This window comes from Gavialis gangeticus, unplaced genomic scaffold, assembly GCF_001723915.1.
Source record: "Gavialis gangeticus isolate Ggan-Ray unplaced genomic scaffold, GavGan_comp1, whole genome shotgun sequence".
Taxonomy (NCBI): domain Eukaryota; kingdom Metazoa; phylum Chordata; order Crocodylia; family Gavialidae; genus Gavialis; species Gavialis gangeticus.
Window position 1 is genome coordinate 181,189,794 of NW_017728992.1, and position 20,827 is coordinate 181,210,620.

At 42.6% G+C, this 20,827-nt stretch overlaps 1 protein-coding gene across 3 annotated transcripts in view; it reads right to left on the reverse strand.

Annotated features, from left to right (window-relative positions):
• Positions 1-10,288: 10,288 nt before the first annotated feature.
• ENPP2 (ectonucleotide pyrophosphatase/phosphodiesterase 2) overlaps positions 10,289-20,827 on the reverse strand; it is a 141,988-nt gene continuing 131,449 nt past the window's right edge. For all 3 annotated transcript variants that reach the window (XM_019528101.1, XM_019528100.1, XM_019528102.1), the window contains 3 exons: positions 19,881-20,013; positions 17,067-17,223; positions 10,289-10,904 (listed from right to left, as the gene is read on the reverse strand). In XM_019528101.1, coding sequence (XP_019383646.1) covers positions 10,734-10,904; positions 17,067-17,223; positions 19,881-20,013 — 461 coding nt within the window. In that variant the 3' untranslated portion in view covers positions 10,289-10,733. The remainder of the gene's footprint in view (positions 10,905-17,066; positions 17,224-19,880; positions 20,014-20,827) is intronic.

Below are 20,827 nucleotides of genomic sequence, written 5' to 3' on the forward strand. Positions count from 1 at the left end.
AAACACCCCACAGGCATGTTCCAAATCCAGAAATACATCGGGGAGACCACTCCGGGCTTGCACCCACTCGTGAGCCCTCAATCTGAAGTGCCTGATGCCAGCTGCTGCTGACAAACCCAGAGTGACCTCACCAATGAGCTTCTAAGCTTGGCACACATCACCAGGCAATGGAGAGTGGTGTGGGCTCAGCCCTTTGGTGCCAGGACACACCATTGCCCCAGTGCAGATAGGTCCATAATGCTAAGAACACTACTTACAACCCACGTGCCTTCACTATAGGTCATTAAGTGCAGCACAGGCTTTGTGATGGGCCATTGAACAGGGATTCACCCCAAGAAATTACAACTCTGACTCAATTCCTTCGTTTGAAGTCCATGGATAGACTCTTCCTGACCTCAGTGGAAGTTGGACAGGACCCAAGTTCCACAGTAATAGAGGAGGTGATATTGTATTATAGAAAGATCGATATTTACCCAACAGTCTGTAATAATCTAACTGGTCAAGGCCTACTCTGAGAATTTTCAGTTCTTATCAGATCACTGACCTAATAGACCTGATGACTTTAAATGTGTCTATGCTGATGCCACACACATGGAGCAGATTCAGACCTGGTAAACTCTCCTGTGAAATCTTTTATTTACAAAAGCTTGCCCTGGGCATAAAGGGTTAATCATGTTGAAACAGAAGCTGGCATCATTTTCCAGAATGCAACTTCCAATAAACTGTAATACTGTTACATTCGGAAAATTCATACGTAAATTCCTGCTCTGACAAAATAATAGCCAGAGATGGTAAAAATCTATTTTCAAATATATTAAGATGGTGTAATTAAAAAGCAACCAGATAAAGTACTGTATTTGAAATGTTTGATAGCTAAATGGTATGGTGAACTCTCAGACTTGGTTTGTTTTACTTCTCTATAGACATTTCGATGTTCAAAAATGATAATGAACTAAACTCAATACACCCTGGACACTTTGTGGAAACTAAAGGACAGGGCAACTATTTAACATGAGCAAGATCACACAGAAAGACTGTCACAGCTCCAAGTCCCAGACCTGAACCCTTATTATAAAGCCATGTTTCTGAAAGACATGGTGGTTAAGGACTATGGCAGAAGATTCTCAGCTATAGTTCTTCAGCATTGGGACCTTTATGCTGCCCAGTGCAAAAGCCAATGCATATTATACGTATATTCTCAAATATAGCATCTACCTTTTCCTCAAAACAGAGCTACTGGAAATTGGAGTATGTATTATATGCATGAAATATGGTAATAGGAAGTTCTCCCATTTACCTGGTGAAACCAAAAGAAAAATCTGCAGCAAGCCACAGGGAGCAGAAAAATGAATAGGCTTGGCTGTCCAGGTGCTGCTACTCTGTTACTTACTACAAGGAAAGATCTTTTTTTATTTACTGCACCTTTCCAAAACAAGGTGTGCCATATAGTCTGTGGTGTGTTGTATGTGAGAAAATACGGTAGTTTTATTTTCCTTACTTTCCATGCAAACTACTTCCCCAAACACTTTGTGAGTTACATTATGACTATGTCATAGTAAGGACTTTATATTGCAAAGGTTTCTAACAAGCCATCTATTAGACACACAGATCTGCCTTCATTTTCTTGTTCTCCTGCCTGTTTATATTACAACCTCTTCCAAAAAATAGTTTCTAATCAGAACTTTTTATATAAAATATCTAGTCAGAGAAGACAGGTTGTTGGAATTTTTTTTTTCACTTGAACTCAGTAATAATTAGCACCCGGTAGCAGTTTAGGTTGGTTTAGGTGCTGTTGATTATAGTTCATTTCTATTTAAAAAATCCATTGGAGATTATAGTATCAGGGCCTGCTTCTTTCATACAGTGTTAGTACGTGAGAGTACCCCACTGATTTCATTGGCGGTATTTGCAACACAGCACTGCATGGACTATTAGGCTCTGGTCCCTAGGCTAATCCCTTAGATATTAATGTTAATACATATATATTTTTAAGAGTTTCTGGCTATTTGCAGTGGGGACATTTTCATATCAATTTATATTATGGGGGTGAAAAGTCATCATTGAAGTGTTCCAGAAAACATGGTCCCCAGACAAGAGACAATGCCATGGTTCCTAGCTCAAATTTCTGCTCTTGACATGCAAGTGCCATCTTTCCGCATCAAGTGTCTCATACCAAGTCAAAGAAACCAATCTATTTGCTCTGCTCTCAACAGAATGAAAGACCCCAGAGTGATGTATATAGGTCTACTCCATAGGTGCTGAGTACGTGGTGGCCCGAGGACCCTGGATCCCCTCAGGAAGAGGGCTCTTGGGGCTCAAACCTGAGGCAAGGAGAAAAACCATGGGAAACGGCAGGTGGTCCCTGCAGGCTGGCAGAGTTCCAGCCTGCAAGCGGCAGCTTGGGGTGGGAAGAGCAAGGAGGGCAATCAGAGACAGGGGGCACATGCATGTGGCAGCCAAGCAGTGGTGGAGAGCAGCTCCCACCACTCCCTCCAGGTAATTGTAAGTGGGTGGGAGGGAAGGAGGCACAAGGGATGTGTTGGGGGGAGGCCAAGGCAACACAGCAGGGACAGCATATGCCGCCCAAGATTTCTGCATCCACAGTAGGGCAGTGGGTGCAGGGCTGCAGCAGGGCTAGACCAGCTCTGGGCAGGAGCCATATCTGTGGCCCAGCAGGTGGGACCCGGTATAGGAGGGATCACTGAACCACCGTGACTGCCAAGGTGAGGTATCGCAGAGGCTGTAGCATGGAGATGTGCCCCTCATTGTTGCCAGGTGGGCAAGGGGTGCCTCACTTTAGTGACCATGGCAGCGCGGTGTTCACTCCCATGTCAGGTCCTGCCTGCTGGGTTGCAGGGTGGCTCCTGCCTGGAGCTGATCCAGCCCAGCTTCAGCCATGCACCCCGCTGTGGGAGCAGAAATCTCAGGGGACGTGTGCCCCTCACCCCCTTGCCTGTGCACATTTCTGCCCCTCCACCCCCCCACATCACCTGTGCCCACACCTCTCCTTTCCCACATTCTCACCCTGCTCCTCACACACTATGGGGGGCACATGTCCATCATCTTAGCCCCCCCGGCAAAAATAAAAGTTCATGCCTATGGTCTACTCCTTCCTCCCTGCCCCAGAAAGAAACTGGATTGGCCCTTGATCCCATCAGTTCCATCCAAAATAGCCAAGTAGTCAAGGCTGGCAAAACAAATAAGGCATTTTACACTGGGAATGCAACATTTTCATTTGTCTTCCGTACAATGAAAAGCTTCAACAATTGGTGCAGTTCTTAAAACATTCCATTGAAATATGTTACTCTGAAAAAGCAATTGCCTGAGTTAAGGTTGCTTGCAAAAATGACAATACAAATTTTCCTAACTCTCAAACCTTTCTTTAGATCTACCTAAATGTGATATGAGTAGAGAGGTAGTTATGTTAGTCTGAAGTCAGGCAGAATGCAAGACAGAGTAGACTCTCAGAGACTAATTGGTTCGGAGAAGCATAAGCTTTTGAAGGTTACAGCCTAGTTCATCAGAGGCTCTGAATGTGCTGCAGAAAACAAGAGTGTTAAGTAAGATCCCCGGAATTAACTTCCCTTCTATTTAGAAACTGTTTTCTGAAAGTCCATTCATAGTCTTGGATGGCTGTTGCCCACAAAAGGTTATGCCTTGCTGAACCAGTTACTCTCTAAGAGCACGTCCCCACAAGCAGAAACATGCATTTCCCCAGGCACATACTTGTGCCACTGCTAGTTGTCCCCAGGCATGCTTCTGCATGTGCACTCTGGTGTGCAGCAAATTGCCACAGGCAGAATGGGGGCTGGGGCCAGCACCTGGGCTGGTCCTAGCAACCTTACCTAGGGTCCTGGGGGCCTCCTGGGGCTGCAGTGGCAGTGATCCAGGTGCAGATTTCCTGGCTTGCAGCCAGAGCATGACTCTGGCCAACCAGGCTCTGGTTTTGGGTGGCATATGCTACAGCCACATATGCCACCCCTTTTTTCTGGTTCAGGTTTTTTAGGTACCCGGATTTCCCAGTATCTAATTTTGCCACTGTGCTGCATATTTGCAGCACAGCAAATGGAATCATGAGCACCACGTGCGTTTTGTGGCATCTCAAAAGGCTCTGAGGCACTGCAAATGTCATGTTTTCACTCGTGGGGATGCAGCCTAAGGTGCCACCTGGCCCTGCCTTAGTCTGATACATTTAACAATAACTACCTGGCATTCACAATATGCAGAAGAGTCCTTATTCTTAAGTTTACTTTTCAAGTTTGGAAAGTTTCTAGACCATAATCTAATCAGCTTGTTTGGTATTTTGTAGAAAATGAAGTTTGAGGGAATTTTTAATTGGACCTTCTTTTCCTCCCATAAACAGCCCTGGGGGGTTGGAGAGTCATGCCACAGGGGTCAGATGCTTTTGGAAAGAAGAGGGTAGCAGTCCATAAGGAAAGAGCTCAGGGACAGGCTAGGATCTTCTAGTGAGGGTGTGGGACCCAAGGTTAGGAACTGCTTGGGTGACAGAAGTGATAAGACTGCACCTCTAGCCATTTGGTTTGTCTGCATGAGATTGTGTGCATTCATATGGAAAAGGACTGGATAAGGAACTGCCAAAATGAATGGGTACCACAAAGGGAAGCCACTCAGCAGTGAAAAGCAGCAGAGAGAAAACAAGGAAGTCAAGGAAGGAGCTAGACAACAATAGAAGGAACGGTTAGGAAAAGACACCCCTTGTTTAAACATGACACAGAAGGGGCTAAGGAGGAGCAGAGGAGGCACTGGAAGAAGGGAATGGGATTTTCCCTTCTGTGGAGCAAACGGAGCAGAGTGCTGGATTCAACAGCTGGCCAGAAAATTGATACTGTGCCGGGGAAAGTTCTCATGAAGCGTGTTTTCTCAAGGCTTTATTGTGACAAAATTTTTCCGACCCTCTCCGGTAAGTTCCACTTGCAGGGTCAATCAGTTACAGCTGCGCAAATCCACTCCAAATGCTGGACTAATGGCTTTGCCTGCAAAGCTCCCAAGGGAGAAAAGCTCCAAGTGAAATTAAGATGACCTTCACCAAGAAGCTTAGAAAACGACAATGACTTCGCTCTGCATGTGCCTACGTTGTGACCAATGTACCTACGTTATGTAAGAGGAAAGCTTTCTGAGCCTGTTCTTTGTAAAGTCACATCCAGTAATATTTTTAAACTGTTTACATCTCATTGGCAAAACCTTTTGACTTGTAAATGGAGAGAGACAAGTGGTTTTGTTTACCACAATTTACTGCAGCAATGCTGCTTTTATGTCAACATACATTTTAGTAAATGTTAGCTTGTACTCTGTAGTGATGGGATGTTTGCAGTAACCTTGGGAATACTGCTCTTATCTTGTATTTACATAACAAGTGCAAAGAAACTAGATTAGGTATTTTTCCACAATGTTTAAAATACTTTTTTCTCCTGTCTTGAGCAAGGGGTGAACTTTAAACACTCCAAACACACTTTAAAGCTGTACAGATGCTCCAGTATTATCCATTTGCTGGAATGATTATTCTTGTTGGTATATGCTGTTATCAGCCTATATATGGTAGTCATCAGGAGTGGTGTGGTGGCTGTAGGGCATTCTGCATCAAGAAAAAGCAATAACTATGGATCTGGTTTGTACTGGAATCTACAAATGCACAAAATTTGGATTCACAGAATATATGAAGAGATAGATATGGATATACAGAAAGTACTGGAGACTGGGGAGAATATTAACAGTGTATTGGGTTTGCCACGAGTACTTTGATTTGTTATTTTGTTGGACTGGATATGTGCCTTGCAGGGGATTCATTCAGTGCTTCACCAGCGGGGTGACTTCTGAAGTCACATATCTCTCAGCATTTTGCTGTCTACACTACTTTAGCAACTTACTACGCATTTTGCCTGGACCTTTCCCAGCTTCCCTTTTCTTGTGTTGATGAGATGATGCCGATTCCACTGGAATCAGCACCAACAGAACATCTACTAGTCTTTAGGGAAGTGAGATGATGTTATATAGATTAGCTACCAGGCTTTCCCAGCTTCCTTTTTCTTGTGTTTTGAGATGCAGTGGATGGCCAGAGAGTGCCATAAGCACATACATGGTTGAGCTGCTTTGTTTGTGGAAAAACTACCTGTGGCAACCTTGCCTTAGGAAGACTTAGTAATGTCACAATCCTGGTCCAAAGGCAGAAGACCCATATTTCAGCTTTCTGCGTGGATCTCTTCCCAACTTTCTGCTGACTCGCATTATGTTTACAACCTGGAACAAGTCATTTAACCTCTCTGCCCCTCAGTGCCATTGCCTGTAAGCCTAAGATAATTGCTGCCTCACAGAAGTGGAGTGATAGTTAATTAATTCATGATTATATAAACAGTTCAGGATCCCTAAACAAAACACACAGCTGTTTCAAATGCACTGAAAAACACAGTACAAAAATTATCACCAAACTGTTGCACTAGATCAGAACAGAGGCAGGTTAGCAATGCTCTGAGATCTGCCACAAGCAATTGCTCTCACAAGCAGCAAAATTCCCTAGATCTCTCTCAAATTCAGAGAAGCACATGCTGGCCGAGCTATCCAACTCAGGGGTGCGTGGACATGACTTAGGCATAGTTCTGACATTGTGACCAAAGCACCACTCAGAAGAAAGCAGTCCACCTCAGCAGAACAGTTATATAAGAGAACACAGCAGTTGCTTCTTTAAAAAGGTGAATTCAAAGCTCATTTCAAATGTGATGATGGAAAGTGAGGTAGAAGTACTGCACACAAACACAGATCCATCTGTTAGAACCCAGCCCAGTCTCTACACCTTTCCTACAGCCAAGGTCCTGCCATCTCCTGAATCCGCGTTTCTGTGCTTACCATGCTGAGGATTTCAGGATACAAACAATTCAAAAGTACCCGACTTCCTGCGTCACGATCGGCATTCCATCCAACGAGGACCTAGCCCACCCCTTTGACAGCAAGGCAGGAAAATGCACGTGTAAGAGGGCTTGTTCTGTAACTGCCTGGAGCCATTAGTAACTGCCATGATTGCTATTAGTAGTTTACTCTTGGGAGTAGTCCCATCATGTGGCTGGTGGTAACCATCACATTTCTGTCATTCCTTTCATTCAACTGAAGCACAGGCCATTCTGGGTGAAGTGCAACCTCTTTTTAAAGCTAGATTCACTGTAAAATAGGTGAAGGTTGAAAATGAGTAATGTGCGAGTGAACCTAGAACAGTCCAGTAAAGGCAAGTGATGAATCATATTGTATCTAACCCAACTGGCCACGACAGAAGGGTTGCCTTTTTTTCCCCTCAGTAATGAAAGGAGCTGTAATAACCATAGATATGAGAGTAAACTTTTCCCCTGGGAGCAGAGTGCCATTGAAGCTCTTCTATTTCCAGTAAGAGAGTAATATTGGTGGACTGATTAGTGAATCACGTCAAAGAGGTTTTGACAAAATCCAATCTCAAAAAAGTCAGGTTAATCTAAAGTGGACACCTTTCAAATGCTTGTTTTGTGGGAAATATGGGCTCTCCATTTGGATGCTGAAAGAAAAAGGGTTTTGAAAATGGCAAGACTTCCCAGAGATTAGAACTCCAGTTCCTGACTAGTTTTGCTGCTAGCTACAAAGGATTTTTTTCCTCATAGCTATGCAACACAATTTGACATGCAAGACCTCTGTTGCTTTCCTTTCATTAACAATTGAATGAGGTCTGGACTGTCTCCAGTCATACCCACAAATCAGTATAGTAATAAATATCTCTGGCTTCAATTAACATAATTTTCTGCTTTATGTAACCAGTTCCTACAAGAAATCAGGGATCTTTTTTCACCTGAATGGTAAACTAACCAGTCTTTCTCATGATGGGGAACCTAGAGGAGTATCAACATTATGAAAACACAGCTTCAAGGTTCTGGTGGGAAGTGAAGTGCATAACAAGCAAATGATATTTTATGTGCATTTTCAAACTGGTCCAAAGGGAGTCGAATAAAAAAGGCCTTCCTTGCTATACATTGCAGTAAGCCAGATGCTGACTTAGAGAAAGTTTGGTTGTTCTTCCTTCAGAGGGCAGTAGTGTAATGATGGGTGGACAAGAAAGGCACAGGAAGTGGGGAGGGAGGGACACCAGAATGGAGCTAGAGCGTGTCCCCATTTCAACCCCCCCACACCACCATCCTCCTTCTCCTATACCTTCCCTACAGCAGCTCTGGCAGCCTGGAGGGTAGAGCAGCAGTGGCAGTGCACAGTGCCTTGGAGGGAGTGGTCGTGAATGGTGCAGGAGCAATGCCTGGAAGGTCACTGCTGAGGGAGAAGACAGCCCTTCCTTTTTCTGCTGCTAAAAAACAGTGTTTAAATGGCTGCTCGACACATCAGCAGCAAAAAAGGAGGTAACAACCCCCCGCAGCAGCGAACCACCAGCCACTGCTCCAGCATCATGCACTGTCACTGCCCAGAGCACAGAACTGGGCAATTACACCTCTTGTAGAGGGACGGTGTTGCTTTGAGAGAGCTGGAAGAGCTTTCCAAGGCATCAGCTTTGCACTGACCCTTACACATTGTGATAGCAAGAGGAGTATGCCACGGCAAAAGTCTGCAGAGACATTTCAGAGCATGCTCAAGTCTGCCCCAGACATTTAACAGCACCCAGCAACACTATATAACAAGGTAGGACAAAGAGTGAAAAACACTATACCTTTCCCTGAAGTAAACACAGTGACATCAAAATTATGTTCTTTGTTCTGATAATATGAAACTGGGGAGTTAAATTTTCCCATTGTTTTTCTATGCAATTATCTTTAAATCACTATTATTCAGTGAAAAAAATGCAATAAAATATTGAAATTGCTCACTGAAGAGCCTTCAGAAGGATAAGGACACTTCTACAATCCATGCCTAAAGCATAGCAGGCCTTTTAGAGATCCCCCACTGTTTGTTTATATCTTACTTTATTTTTCCTTTGGATGGTAATGAAGGGATTACATAATTTGTTGGGTTGCATTAAAAAAGTTGAGCTGAAGATCAAAGAAAAGCAGTATTGGTGGTCTTAGATGTAGGTTATTTGAGTCCACATAATATCATCAGTTATAGTAGTTTCAGGGAAATCAGGTCTTAACCAAAGACTGTTTTCAATCACAGGAAAATACCCTTTATGGGACATGTATGAATTCAGTTTGCAGTAGCAGGGAGCCTTGCCTGTAGCCTACACAAAAATAAAATACTTCCAAGCTACCAGACAACCACAAGAGACAACTTTCAAGTTGCAAGAATAAAATGTTTCTCAGACAAATCACGGACACTTACTTCTTTTTGGTTATTAGAATTTCACCCAACATCATTCCTATGAAATACTGTTTCATACACTTGTCAAATAAACTGCATACAGCATCTTTATCCAGAATTTCAATAGCTGGCTGCAGGATAACTCAAAAGCACTGAAAACTTTTGGTTTTTATCCAGGAAGCTATTAATCAATTTATGATTAATATTTGTCTACTAGCTTTCCCTGCACTTACATAGCAAGGTGAAAATTTCTAGAAAGGAATCAAATTTGGTTTTGTTCTGCAGATTTGAATAGACAATTTTGTACAGGCATCCACCTCAACCCAAACCATTTGTCCACCAATCCAAATCATGTTTTCCCTTGGCAGCATACACAAAGACAGATGTATAAAGGATTGGGGGAAACAGTCTACCTTCAAAAACATGTTTAACTTGCTCTACGGGAAAATCAATTTGGGTCATCTGCATAAAGAAATGGGACACCAGAGCTTCTCTCTACCCCTCATACTAACTGATGATTCTCTTCAAAATGGACTTCCTTCAGTGACATGCTTGTCCCACCTCCCATCAGTGCAGGAAGCGGGGAGCAAATGAAAGAACAAGATCCTACTGGAATCAGTACTGACACAATCACCTTTAACATTTACTGGTCTTTAGGGAAGTGAGATGATGTTATGTAGATTAACTACCAGGACCTTCCCCAGCTTCCCTTTCCTTGCATTTTGATGTGCAGTGAATGGTCAGAGACTGCCCGTACATGGTTGAGCTGCTTTGTTTGTGGAAGTCACTAATGCTACTTTCCCACCCCTCTCTAACATGATTTCTAGCCAGTATTTACTGCCACGTACATCCATATCATGTCCCGCATACTTAACGTATCAGGAAGGGTGTCTGAGTCTACAATTCACAGTAACTTCCTATAGCAGGACTACATAAGAAATTGGCTTCAGGTCATCAGTAGGACGTGGTTATATCCCTGAAATTTTAATACTGTCTGCAAAAGGGAAGCAAAAGACAGACATTAAGAAAAAAAACTGAATGTGTGGTTTATTATATTTAAAATTCTATTTGTCTATAGGGTTTAAATATGTCTGTCACATAGTTAACAGTAAATGAGTGTAATTTTACATGTTCAGTATTTTGATACACAACACAGGACTACAAATGTGGCAACAGAGCACTGAAAAACTAATGTTTCCTCAATGCAAATATCAATCCTGCAGCACCACTTAAAAGCTCTAACAACTTAAGCTGCAGTATTACAGACACTGCTAAGAAACCAAAAAACATACCTACATTAAACATTAGAGAAACAAAACAATTGACACAAGAGCTTAATATTTAAGATTTGATATAGGAGTAAAATACTAATATTTTTAAGGTCTTGGTTTCAAATTAATAAATATAAAAACAATATAAAAATATACACCAGTTGATAAAGGGATGTACTGAGTATGGTTAGAGAGTTAAATTTCACTTTCAAACGTATGCAGGTATGTCTTTAGGGAGAGAATTTCTGTGTAGCTTCGACTGGTCTTTCGGAAGAAGTCCAAGCTTGTGAGCTGTTCAATGTCACGCACTCGTGCAGTGTGCATCCTAAGGAGATCTTCAACCCACTTGGATTCATCCTCTGAACTCTGAAATGGAAACAATGGAAAAGATCATCACCTCACAAATCTCAAAAGGGCTCTCACTCAACAAGGACACTCTTCCAGAGAGATAGATCACACTTTTGAAAGAGGCATCTGGATACCACATGAAGAATTGCTGCAGTACAAAAAGAAAATCCCCACAAATCACACAACATTAGTTATGGCATACCAACCTTCCCTGGAACCGATAAAGAAAATCCTCAAACAATTGCAACCCATACTAGAAGATGACCCATTTCTGAAAGAGATCTTTCCAGAACCACCCATCCCAGCCTTTAAACAGGCACTGAGACTCACCAACCTCATCACCAGAAGCAAATTTCCTATGGCCCACAGCATACCGAATGGATCCAGGTCATGCTGGGACAAAGAATGTAAAAACCTGCCAATATCTCCACCACCCCCACAATAACTACCCCCCACAACAGAACTAATCGCAATTCCTGGATCTTACACCTGCCCCTCCAGAAATATAATACATCTCATCCAGTGGTTGAGGAAGTTGACTGAATGTCTTTATGCAAAATACATAGGATAAAGCAAACAACTGTACCAATAGGAACACACACTGAATATCTATCAAAGACAAAAATACCCAATTACCCAAAAATGTGTGGTGCACATTTCTCACAACACAACCACTCTCTCTCCAATCTCTCAGTTCTAATCCTCAAAGGGAATTTACAAATACCTTTTGTAGATTAGCCTCTTATGGGGGGGACCTCCCCGAGCCCTCCCCGAGCCCTCCCCCCCATATTTCGAACCCTGGGTATTCTTGAAAAATTATTCAATATCTCATGAGGGGGCACAGAGAAGAGCCACCCATATGATCAGGGGCCTGGAGGATAGGTCCAATGAGGAGAAACTCTGGGAAGTGGGTCTGTTCAGTCTGAGTAAGAGCAGACTGAGAGGTGACTTGATAGCTGCCTACAAGTATGTCAGGGGTGAGCACCAAGATTTAGGGGAGCAAGTTTTCAGGATGGCACCCCTTGGGAGGATGAGGACCAATGGGCACAAGCTAATCAAGGAAAAATTAAGGCTGGACATAAGGAAAAACTTCTTTTCCGTAAGGGTAACTAGAATCTGGAACACACTCCCAGCAGAGGTGGTGCAGTTGCCATCCCTGGTGGTGTTCAAGAGGAGGCTGGACAAGCACCTTGTTGAGCTTGTTTGAGCCCAATAACCTCCTGCCCATTGCAGGGGACCAGACTTGATGATCTTCCAGGTCCCTTCCAGTCCTTTGATTCAGTTTTGATTTTGGCCATTTTGTATAAAAAATTCAAGAAAGCAACTCACTTTAGTTTGTTAATAAACTCTTGTCCTGATTGAGCTTTGAGCTCAAATTCTAAATATTAGCTAACCAGACTTCTGACATGATCAGCACCTCCCTTACCTGAATCAGTAATGCTACAATACTATTTTAATCTCCTGTAAACCTCACTTTAAGGTAAGTGATAGCCCCTCAGAGCTACCTTTAAACCACAAAATCTTTCCTATTAAAAAATGCTTTATACACTTGCCAGCTAAACTGAACATGGCACCTTGAGATAAAATATCAAGATCTGACTGTAGGAAAACTCAAAAGCATTGACACATCATGCTTATAATCAATCTAGGCTTGATTTCAGTTTACCAGTATTTGCCTGAACTTACACAGTAGGATGAGTGGCCTTCCACATAACCAAGACAAACAAATCAGTTGTTCCAATGGACTGTGTCAAGTTCAAGAAAATGATAGGGCTAGAGCTCTCTCAGAATGGCGTACAACTGTGGAATCAGCTTTCATAAGAGATCAGGACTGTAAACCTCAGTGCCTTCAGAATGAAAGACATTATCCCTGAAGCCTAGGCTTGCCCTCAATAAGCTAAGCACAACCTCTTCTCTGTATCCAGAAATACAATAGCCTTGCTCTCTGATCTTTCCCCAATCTTGTACAAAGCTTGGGTCAGGAGGGACGCTTAAAGTCTTCTGGAAGTCAGCTTAAGACCCTGGTTCTGTACTGGGAACCAGAGGAGTGCTGCAGTCCATCACACAGATCACAGTGCAGGAACGAGGCCTTTGTTTTCCATCAATTAGTTGTAAACCATTATTACTGAAATACCCAGAGTAATAACATGATGCATTTTCTAACAAAACAAACACATTCACAGGATATTTGCCCATGAATGCAAAATCATAAAAAATGAAGGACCGGCACTCGACTGAATTGTTTCATCCCCCAAAAATGCAGCACATAACCACGGTTCCAAGAATCATTTTTCTGTTACTAATGACAATTCAGGCATAAATTTGCATCTCCTGAAGAACAGACCAGCTCTATGGCTAAAGGATTCAAACACACTGCATAATAAAAATAAAAAGGACAAAGTGCCTAGTTTCTAGATGTGTTCCTGAGTCTCACATCTTCCTTACGAACTTGATAACACTCCTGAACAAAATTAAACCCATGCCAGGAAACAGAGCTTGACCCTACCAAAAACAGACACCCCACAGGTGAGGCTTGTGGGTCACGCTGTGACAGCCCGGAAGCGAGGGGAGTGACCGTTTACACAATGTGGGCACGAAGCACCGACGAGATTACACAGTGCAGTTCTAAAGTACATTTCTGTGACCTGGCGCTTGCCTATTTTGATATGCCATGTTTTCCAACTCCAGAATCATGTCACTATCAAAACAGAAGGCTGTGGGACAAAGTAAGATTAGAGACAAATTGAAAGGGCAGCCCCTTTAACCTAATGTTGCAGAGCTCCAGGAGCTCTGCTTGGCAAATACAAGAGTACAAAATTCCTGGCTTCAAGTTCAGTTCTCAAGACTGGAGAACAACTTGTTATGGTGCGAATAGGCCCAACAACCTGACTACAGCAAAGTTAATCCACCACTGTGTTTTTCTAATGTCTAGGCTCAATCGAAATCCAATTTAGAGCCCAAACAAAAATCTCCTTTGAATATGCGATACAAATTCTAGCCCCTGGAGGAACTTTCAAATGTGTTGTTATCTTTAAAATGCGGGTAAGTCACAGGGCTGGTAACTGATGTCTAGTTCAAGCTTTGCACAAAGCCAAATTTGAGTTCCTGGAAAAAAAATCAATGTGCTGTTCTGTTCCAGTCTAGACTTCTGCCACCATGCCCTGCTGGCTGCCTGGCTTCAAACTAGTACAGATACCTACCTGAAACAACTGGGCATGAAGCTGAAGCTACAGCAGTAAGGATTTTTGCTAGGCAACAGGGAGTGTGGGACCTTGTGCTGTTCATAGCGGCCATGCTGAGTTAATGCTATATACCCAATGTCAGCGCAAAGCTAGATGACCTATGCAGTTTATGTATATGCAGTTTAACCACCTTCATTTCAGCTGCTTGCTCCCAATTTGTGCTGTATAGAAATTAAACTCAGTATAGTGTTTGCTCAACCTTTGTTATCCCTCTTGGCTGCAGGAGAAGATGCTCTGAGCCCTCCCCATGACCACAGGAGTCCAGTGTGCTCATGGTGGATCAAAGCAGGGGTTGTACACTAGTAAACACCCTGGAAATTTCAATCAAACAGCTGCTTGCATGCAATAAAGAGCAACTGCAGCAGCTATCTAACTGCTATTTAATGGTTGCTCTGTAATGAGATGTGAACAGCTGAATGTGCTTAACAAGATATTAATAATGCATTTGTCATTTGAAACAAGAGGGGTGGCACATATCTAGCCTTATATGCAGGATATAAAGAGGAACATTCATTGGCTATAGGCCTTCTAAAGGGTGGGAAGCAAAGAAAGTGATTTAGACCCAGTAGTCTGACTACAACAGCAACAGCCTTAAGAGTACATTTTAAAGGAAGGAATAATTAAAGGCATGGCAATAAATTCTAAATTGTGTAAAATATAACAGGGGTTTATACCCAAAAGAGATCATACCAAACTAATCTTGATTTCCTGGATAAGAAATACCAATTTTCTAGTCAAAATAAATGCAGTGTATTTAATGGATTTCAGTAAAGTTTTTGATAAAGTACCACATGGGAACTCATTAACTGAGCTAGAGAAGATGTTATGGTATGGTTGGGAGATAAGCTAGGGATAAAATAAAGGGGAGGCCATGAATCATCTTGAAAGAGAAAATTCCAGGTTCATGGATATGCACTCAACCCCATCTTAACAACCTTTATTAATACTTTTACTAATGACCCTGTGAGACACGGCTGGTGAAACTTGCTGATGACATGCAATTAGGAGATACTAGCATACAAAAAAGGAGGAACTGAATGACCCTGAGGGATAAAATAATAGAAGAAGATGAAATTCAACAGTAGGAAGAGCAAAGTAGTACAGAGAATAAGCATTTGTTCTGGTAGCTAAAGCTCATTAGTTGCAAATCGCAAAGGAGGGAAAGGGCTGGGGCTCATTACTCCAACACAGGATGATATGAGCCATTAATAGCTTGTAGCTGTAAAAAAAGACAAATGCAATCCTATGATGTATCAGACAAGGTTTTTCCAGTAGAAACTGATACATCAGTGCCAGTGTAGAAGACACAAGAGATCTCATCAGGAATACTTTGTACAATTTTTGTCATCCTGATCAGACACATTCCCTGCCCCAGAAGTTTGCAGTCCAAATAAGATGAAACTGAATCAGTTCAAAAGTGAGGGCATGGAGATTGCTAATGGAGAGGGCTTCTCAAAGAGGTCAATTTTAAAAGGAAGGCCCTGAATGAGAAAGATATTTGATGGATGAGAACATGGATAGTGTCCCAGGTGTATTGTAGATAGATTTGGAAAGATTATTTCTATCTGCAGCTCAAATGGGAGCCCTAGTTTTTTTGTGCCAATATAAAACCTATAATATTGATGTGTTTATTCAGGAAGCAGATTCCTGACAACCTACAGTGAGTAGTCTGTGTGCAGGGGTCCAAACAGCTGTAGAAGGAAAGACTAACTTCAGGCAGAAGGACAACTCTAAAAATAGTTGCCTATATGATACTTGCAAACTGCTGAATTCAGTGCCCATGGTTATGGGTGCATAGGAGACTGCATTAACTCTCTGTGTTGGTTTCATGTATAACATATACGTGTTAAGCTATGGAAGTTCTAAGTGGACTGGATCCATTCAGGACAGGATCCAGGGGCAGGGTGTGGTGGTGCAGTCCCACTCCTTTCCACTGCCATGGGCCCCAGTCTGGATATGGGTGCATGAAGCTCTCCACCAGAATTGCACCCCCCACCTTTTCAGTGTCCTGGACCTGCTCCTGGATCCACCATACTTTACTGAGCTTCTGACATAGCAGAGTGTCTTGCTTTGATCTAAGAGCAGAAGAAGCTTTTCACTGGAAGTGAATGCAATAATGGAAAGAGCATTTGTTTGTCTCTGCTATCCTAAATAAACAGAAGCAGCTCCAACCTCTTATCTAGATGGGCCTTGGAAACAACAGCAAGCATTTGGCATGCTGTCATCAACAGGCTTCAGTGATTCATTTTTAATACTAGCCGGATGCTTTACATTTTGTTTTGTTTTGTTTTGTTTTGTTTTGCTTTGCATGTTTCTGCATTTTAATTGTAACAATATTATCCACTGTTCCTGGAATGTCATGGCAGATAGACACTAGGAAAAAGTGAAGAGCCAGTTGTAGCTTCACAAGGAAACTGGACACCATGAAAACATCTAGGCTGCACATCTAGGAAGCACTCATGTGTCCAGGGCAGCAGGGGGATGTGAAGTGCCCACACAGCTGGTGCAGCAGGTGGTAGAGTGCCACATGCTCAGTGCAGCAGGGAGCACCTGGTTGCCCCATGAACTGCCTTAGTGCGGTCTAGTTGCCCCATGGACTGCATTAGTGTGGCCCCATAGCAAGCAGCCCTTGCTGTTGCAGCCCACAGGGGGTGCAGCCTGCTGACCACTAGCAAGCTCGACAGCCTTGTGCCAAACCATATCCCATGGCAGCAAAAACATCTAAACTTTAGAGCAGGATGTTAGAAATGGAATCAGGACTGCTCAGTTATGCTCCTGGCTATGCCATCGGTCTACTGACCTTGTGGCAGGACATTTTAGGTTTGCTGCTCAAAAGGGATTAACATTTTAAACAATTATTACTGCATGGGATTTTACTAGGCCCACAGCTACTAGCTGCATAAGCAGTTATAAAAAAGCAGAGCTTAGTTGAACTTACATTACAGCTCTCATCGTTATTGGGACGGTGGGGAAATATGTAAGAAAGAACAGAGAGTGGTCCATCGCACTTATCAGCAGGTTGAGTGAAATCTAAGCAACTAGTTATGATACTGTAGTAGTGAGTTGGAACTGGTATTGAAGTGCCTTCCACAAACCTAGGGGAAAACAAAAACAAAATATTTAGAGTCTACTAGACAGCCAAAATAGTCCATGCAAAACACAGTTTCTATTTAATGTTGCCAAAAAGCTCATCTCCACCTCTACAGAGAGGTCTAACTCATTATTAGGATGTGAGTAAACTGTAAGAGGATAGTACACTATAATCCTGCGATTTCTGTATTACTATCAGCAAGTGCAAGAGGCAGGTGTTGCTTAATTATATCTCTTATTGGACCTATGATATTTTTCCACTATAGCAGGTCCAATAAACACATTACTTAATGAATGCTGTTTCTCACATATTCCCTAGACAATCACAGCTACCAAGATACAAGGTTGCAGCATTCTAGAATTAATCCTAAAATGAATCGATAATTGTTATCTACCAATTCTTTTTCCACCATTTCTATTACTGTGCTTACCAAAGACTAGGAGATGTGCAAAGAGACTCATTCTTCAAGTATAAGGACTCGTATTATTTAGTCTTTCTCTTTCTGGGAGAACTGGCTTGACCTGAATATTCACCTGCCCTCTGAGAAAGCTTCAGGCAGAATAAAGCTAGCACAGCAGACCTATGATCTTTCCATTCTGACAGGTGAGAGAAGCTGAAGTGCCTCTTTGCACTCTGGTCATTCCTTGTTACCAGAATAACCTCATTACAGCTGTGAACCCCTGGGCAGAGATTATTCACTGATGTTTAATGCCAGAAAGAATCTATAGAGTCCACTACTGGGGTTGTTGATAACTCTTCCTTCCCTAAGAGGTTTTTCCTTTGCCCTTCTTACTCTCGGGGCTATTGTTTCTGGCTGTTTGCAGCTTTCTTCCCAGCCTGAGAAGCTTCTTTTCTTAAAATGAAAACTGAGACTGTAAAAAGATTGCATAAATCCAGGAGCTAGGACTTTGGACACTGGCCTACAGTAGCTATTCCTTCATCTGACTCAGCTCCTTTATAACACAGGGCATGCTATTTCATCCATTCATTTCTGTATAAATCTGATTGCTTGTGATTAAACTATAGCTTCTAAGAAAGACAACCCAAACTTTAGGCTCTGCAAATTTAACCAGGGGTCTGGAATTGTCCCTGCACCCCAAAATCTACCCCAATGATCTACAACCATCTTTTTTTCTTCCTTCTCCTATACTATGGTAAGTAAAGATCAGATCACAGCTAGGTGTCAGCAGGTTTTATCGCACACTCACAAAATGAACTAGCACTGTAACAATTACTGGATAGCGAGAAAGCCTCATAAATATAGAAGATAGACAGATTTTAAGGGTGTGCCCACAGTGCAAACTGAACAGGTCACAGAGCAGTGTCCTTATACACATTTTGCTGTTCCATATACACTATCTCCTGAAATGCAAGCAGTTAAGCTGCAGCTTCCCAAGCTGAGCAGGGAGGGAAAGCATGGCATGTCCAAGGACACTGATGCATGGGGCATGGCAAATCAGTGGTGTGCAGGGGTGGATCCAGAGTAGGTGCAGTGGCATGGACACACCACAATTGTGGGAGGAAAGCAGTCAGAGCTTTTTTTTTTTTTTTTTTAAGTCTCCAAAGCAAATAGGAATTACCCCCTTCCCTCCCCTCCATGCTCAGTGGCACTTCCTCTCCCCTCCCACCACCACCGTTGTCCCTGGCTTCTACCTTGCTGCAGCCAGACACTGCTAGGAGTCCGGCTTAGCAGTTGTGGCAGCAAATGCATTTCTCCTCACTGACTGGTCCTCCAGGTATTCCTTGCCAGCCTGGGAGCAAGCCCAGAGAGAGAACTCACCTGTCCCCACTACTGTCCCAGCTGAGCCCAGGTCCCCATGCAGCCCAACTGGAACAGGACAGGAGTAGCTCTGGAATCCCCCGCTCCTTGCCCCCAGGTCAGCCTGGAAGCACAGGAACAGTGCCAGGCGCAGATAGGGAAGATGAGAACAGGAGGGGAAGCAAGGAGACCTGCCACTGAGCATGGCAGGGAATGGAAGGCAGACCAAGATGGGGGAGAAATGATTGGGGGACTTTAAGTCCTTACTTGTTGTTCTCATGGGGTGGCCTGCCCACCCCAGTGGTGTGGGAAAAGCTGGGAGTGGGGGTACAACTACCCCTGCATGCAGCACTGGTGGCTGTTTCCATACTCCCCCTTTAACAAAATCCTGGATCTGCCCCTGGTGGTGCAGACATATTCTATTCTAAAAAGTTTTCTTTAGTTCAGGAGTGTCAAAGTTATTAATAGGAAAGCCCTATTCAACATTAATTAAGAAAAGACCTAGTATTTTGTCTTTGGAATCACACTGCCAGCTATTAAAAGAGGTATTTACTCCACAATGTGAAAACATGATAACAGTAGTTAGACTGTAGGTTTTCTGAAGCAGAAATCAAACTTGCTACCCTAGGAGGAAGGGGATTCTCTGGGGGTGTGCAGTTCCTTGTTTCCACCTACCACCATCCTACCCAAAAGGACATTTTTGCTGAAGAGCAACCTTTTATCACAATATGTCAGAATCAGAAAACACAGACTTTCAAGCACATCCTCTTCAGCTTTATTGCTTTAATGAACCTTAGTTCTTGCCTTTCCCCTAAGTAATTTGTATCTCATCCCTAAATACCAGCTATTGTAAAATAGAAAACAATATTTTAGTCATTACATTTAAAATACAGGACTCTTACTGCTTTATTTTTTCTGGGATGTCATGTAAACCGTCATAGTCATAATCAAAGATTGGCCCACTAATCACATTGACTCCATTTCGTTCAGTTGCATATCTCTTCACCAAAACTCTTTGAAAATAATTCCAGACCTCTGCACAAAGACACAAGATTATCTTCAATGAGCAAATGAGAAAAAAAGTTTAAATACTGGTTTTTATATATGCTTTTCAGGCAAATATAACATCCATAGGGCTGCCATCCATATTACAGCTGCAGCAGTCAGAAACATAATTATAGATTTATTGCCTACTAAATTGCTCTCTCTCGATTTTTTTCCTGAACAGTGGTAAAAGAAATGCACAGTACCATTCTAAGGCGGGTATTGCAGTAGACAGTATACAGAGAGCCTGCTGTTCTGCTGCTAACTATAAAACCAAGAGTTCACATGCACTTTTGATGTCTTTGGCTATTTTAAGCATTCCCTTTGTACTTTTAATAGCAGGGCACAGTGATCAATACTTTTTTTCCCCCTCTGAAAAGGTCAGGAAGTCTCAAGAGTACTCTGATTAAAGGGAAAACCTACCATTTCAAAAGAAAGGCAAGTCCAGCAAAGCCCAAAAGGCATATTCCTTTCAGTTAAATTTTAAGATACATATTTATCTAATTTTAGATGAATTCTGAAATGACTGAGTTGCGTTAAAACACATGATAAAGCAGTTTCTTTTTGAAGGATGTGGAATAAGCTACTCTGGAACAGAATTATCAATACTCTCCCTTTCTCAGTTTTTAAACACCTTGATTTATAACACAGAACACACTCAATTATAGGGGATGTAGGGGGTAGTTAGGAAGGCCAAGGCAGAGATGGAACTGGGACTAGCTTCCCAGATTAAGGACAATAAGAAGTCTTTTTTTAAATACACAGGGGGTAAAAAGAAGGTCCCAGGTAATGTGGGGCCCTTGCA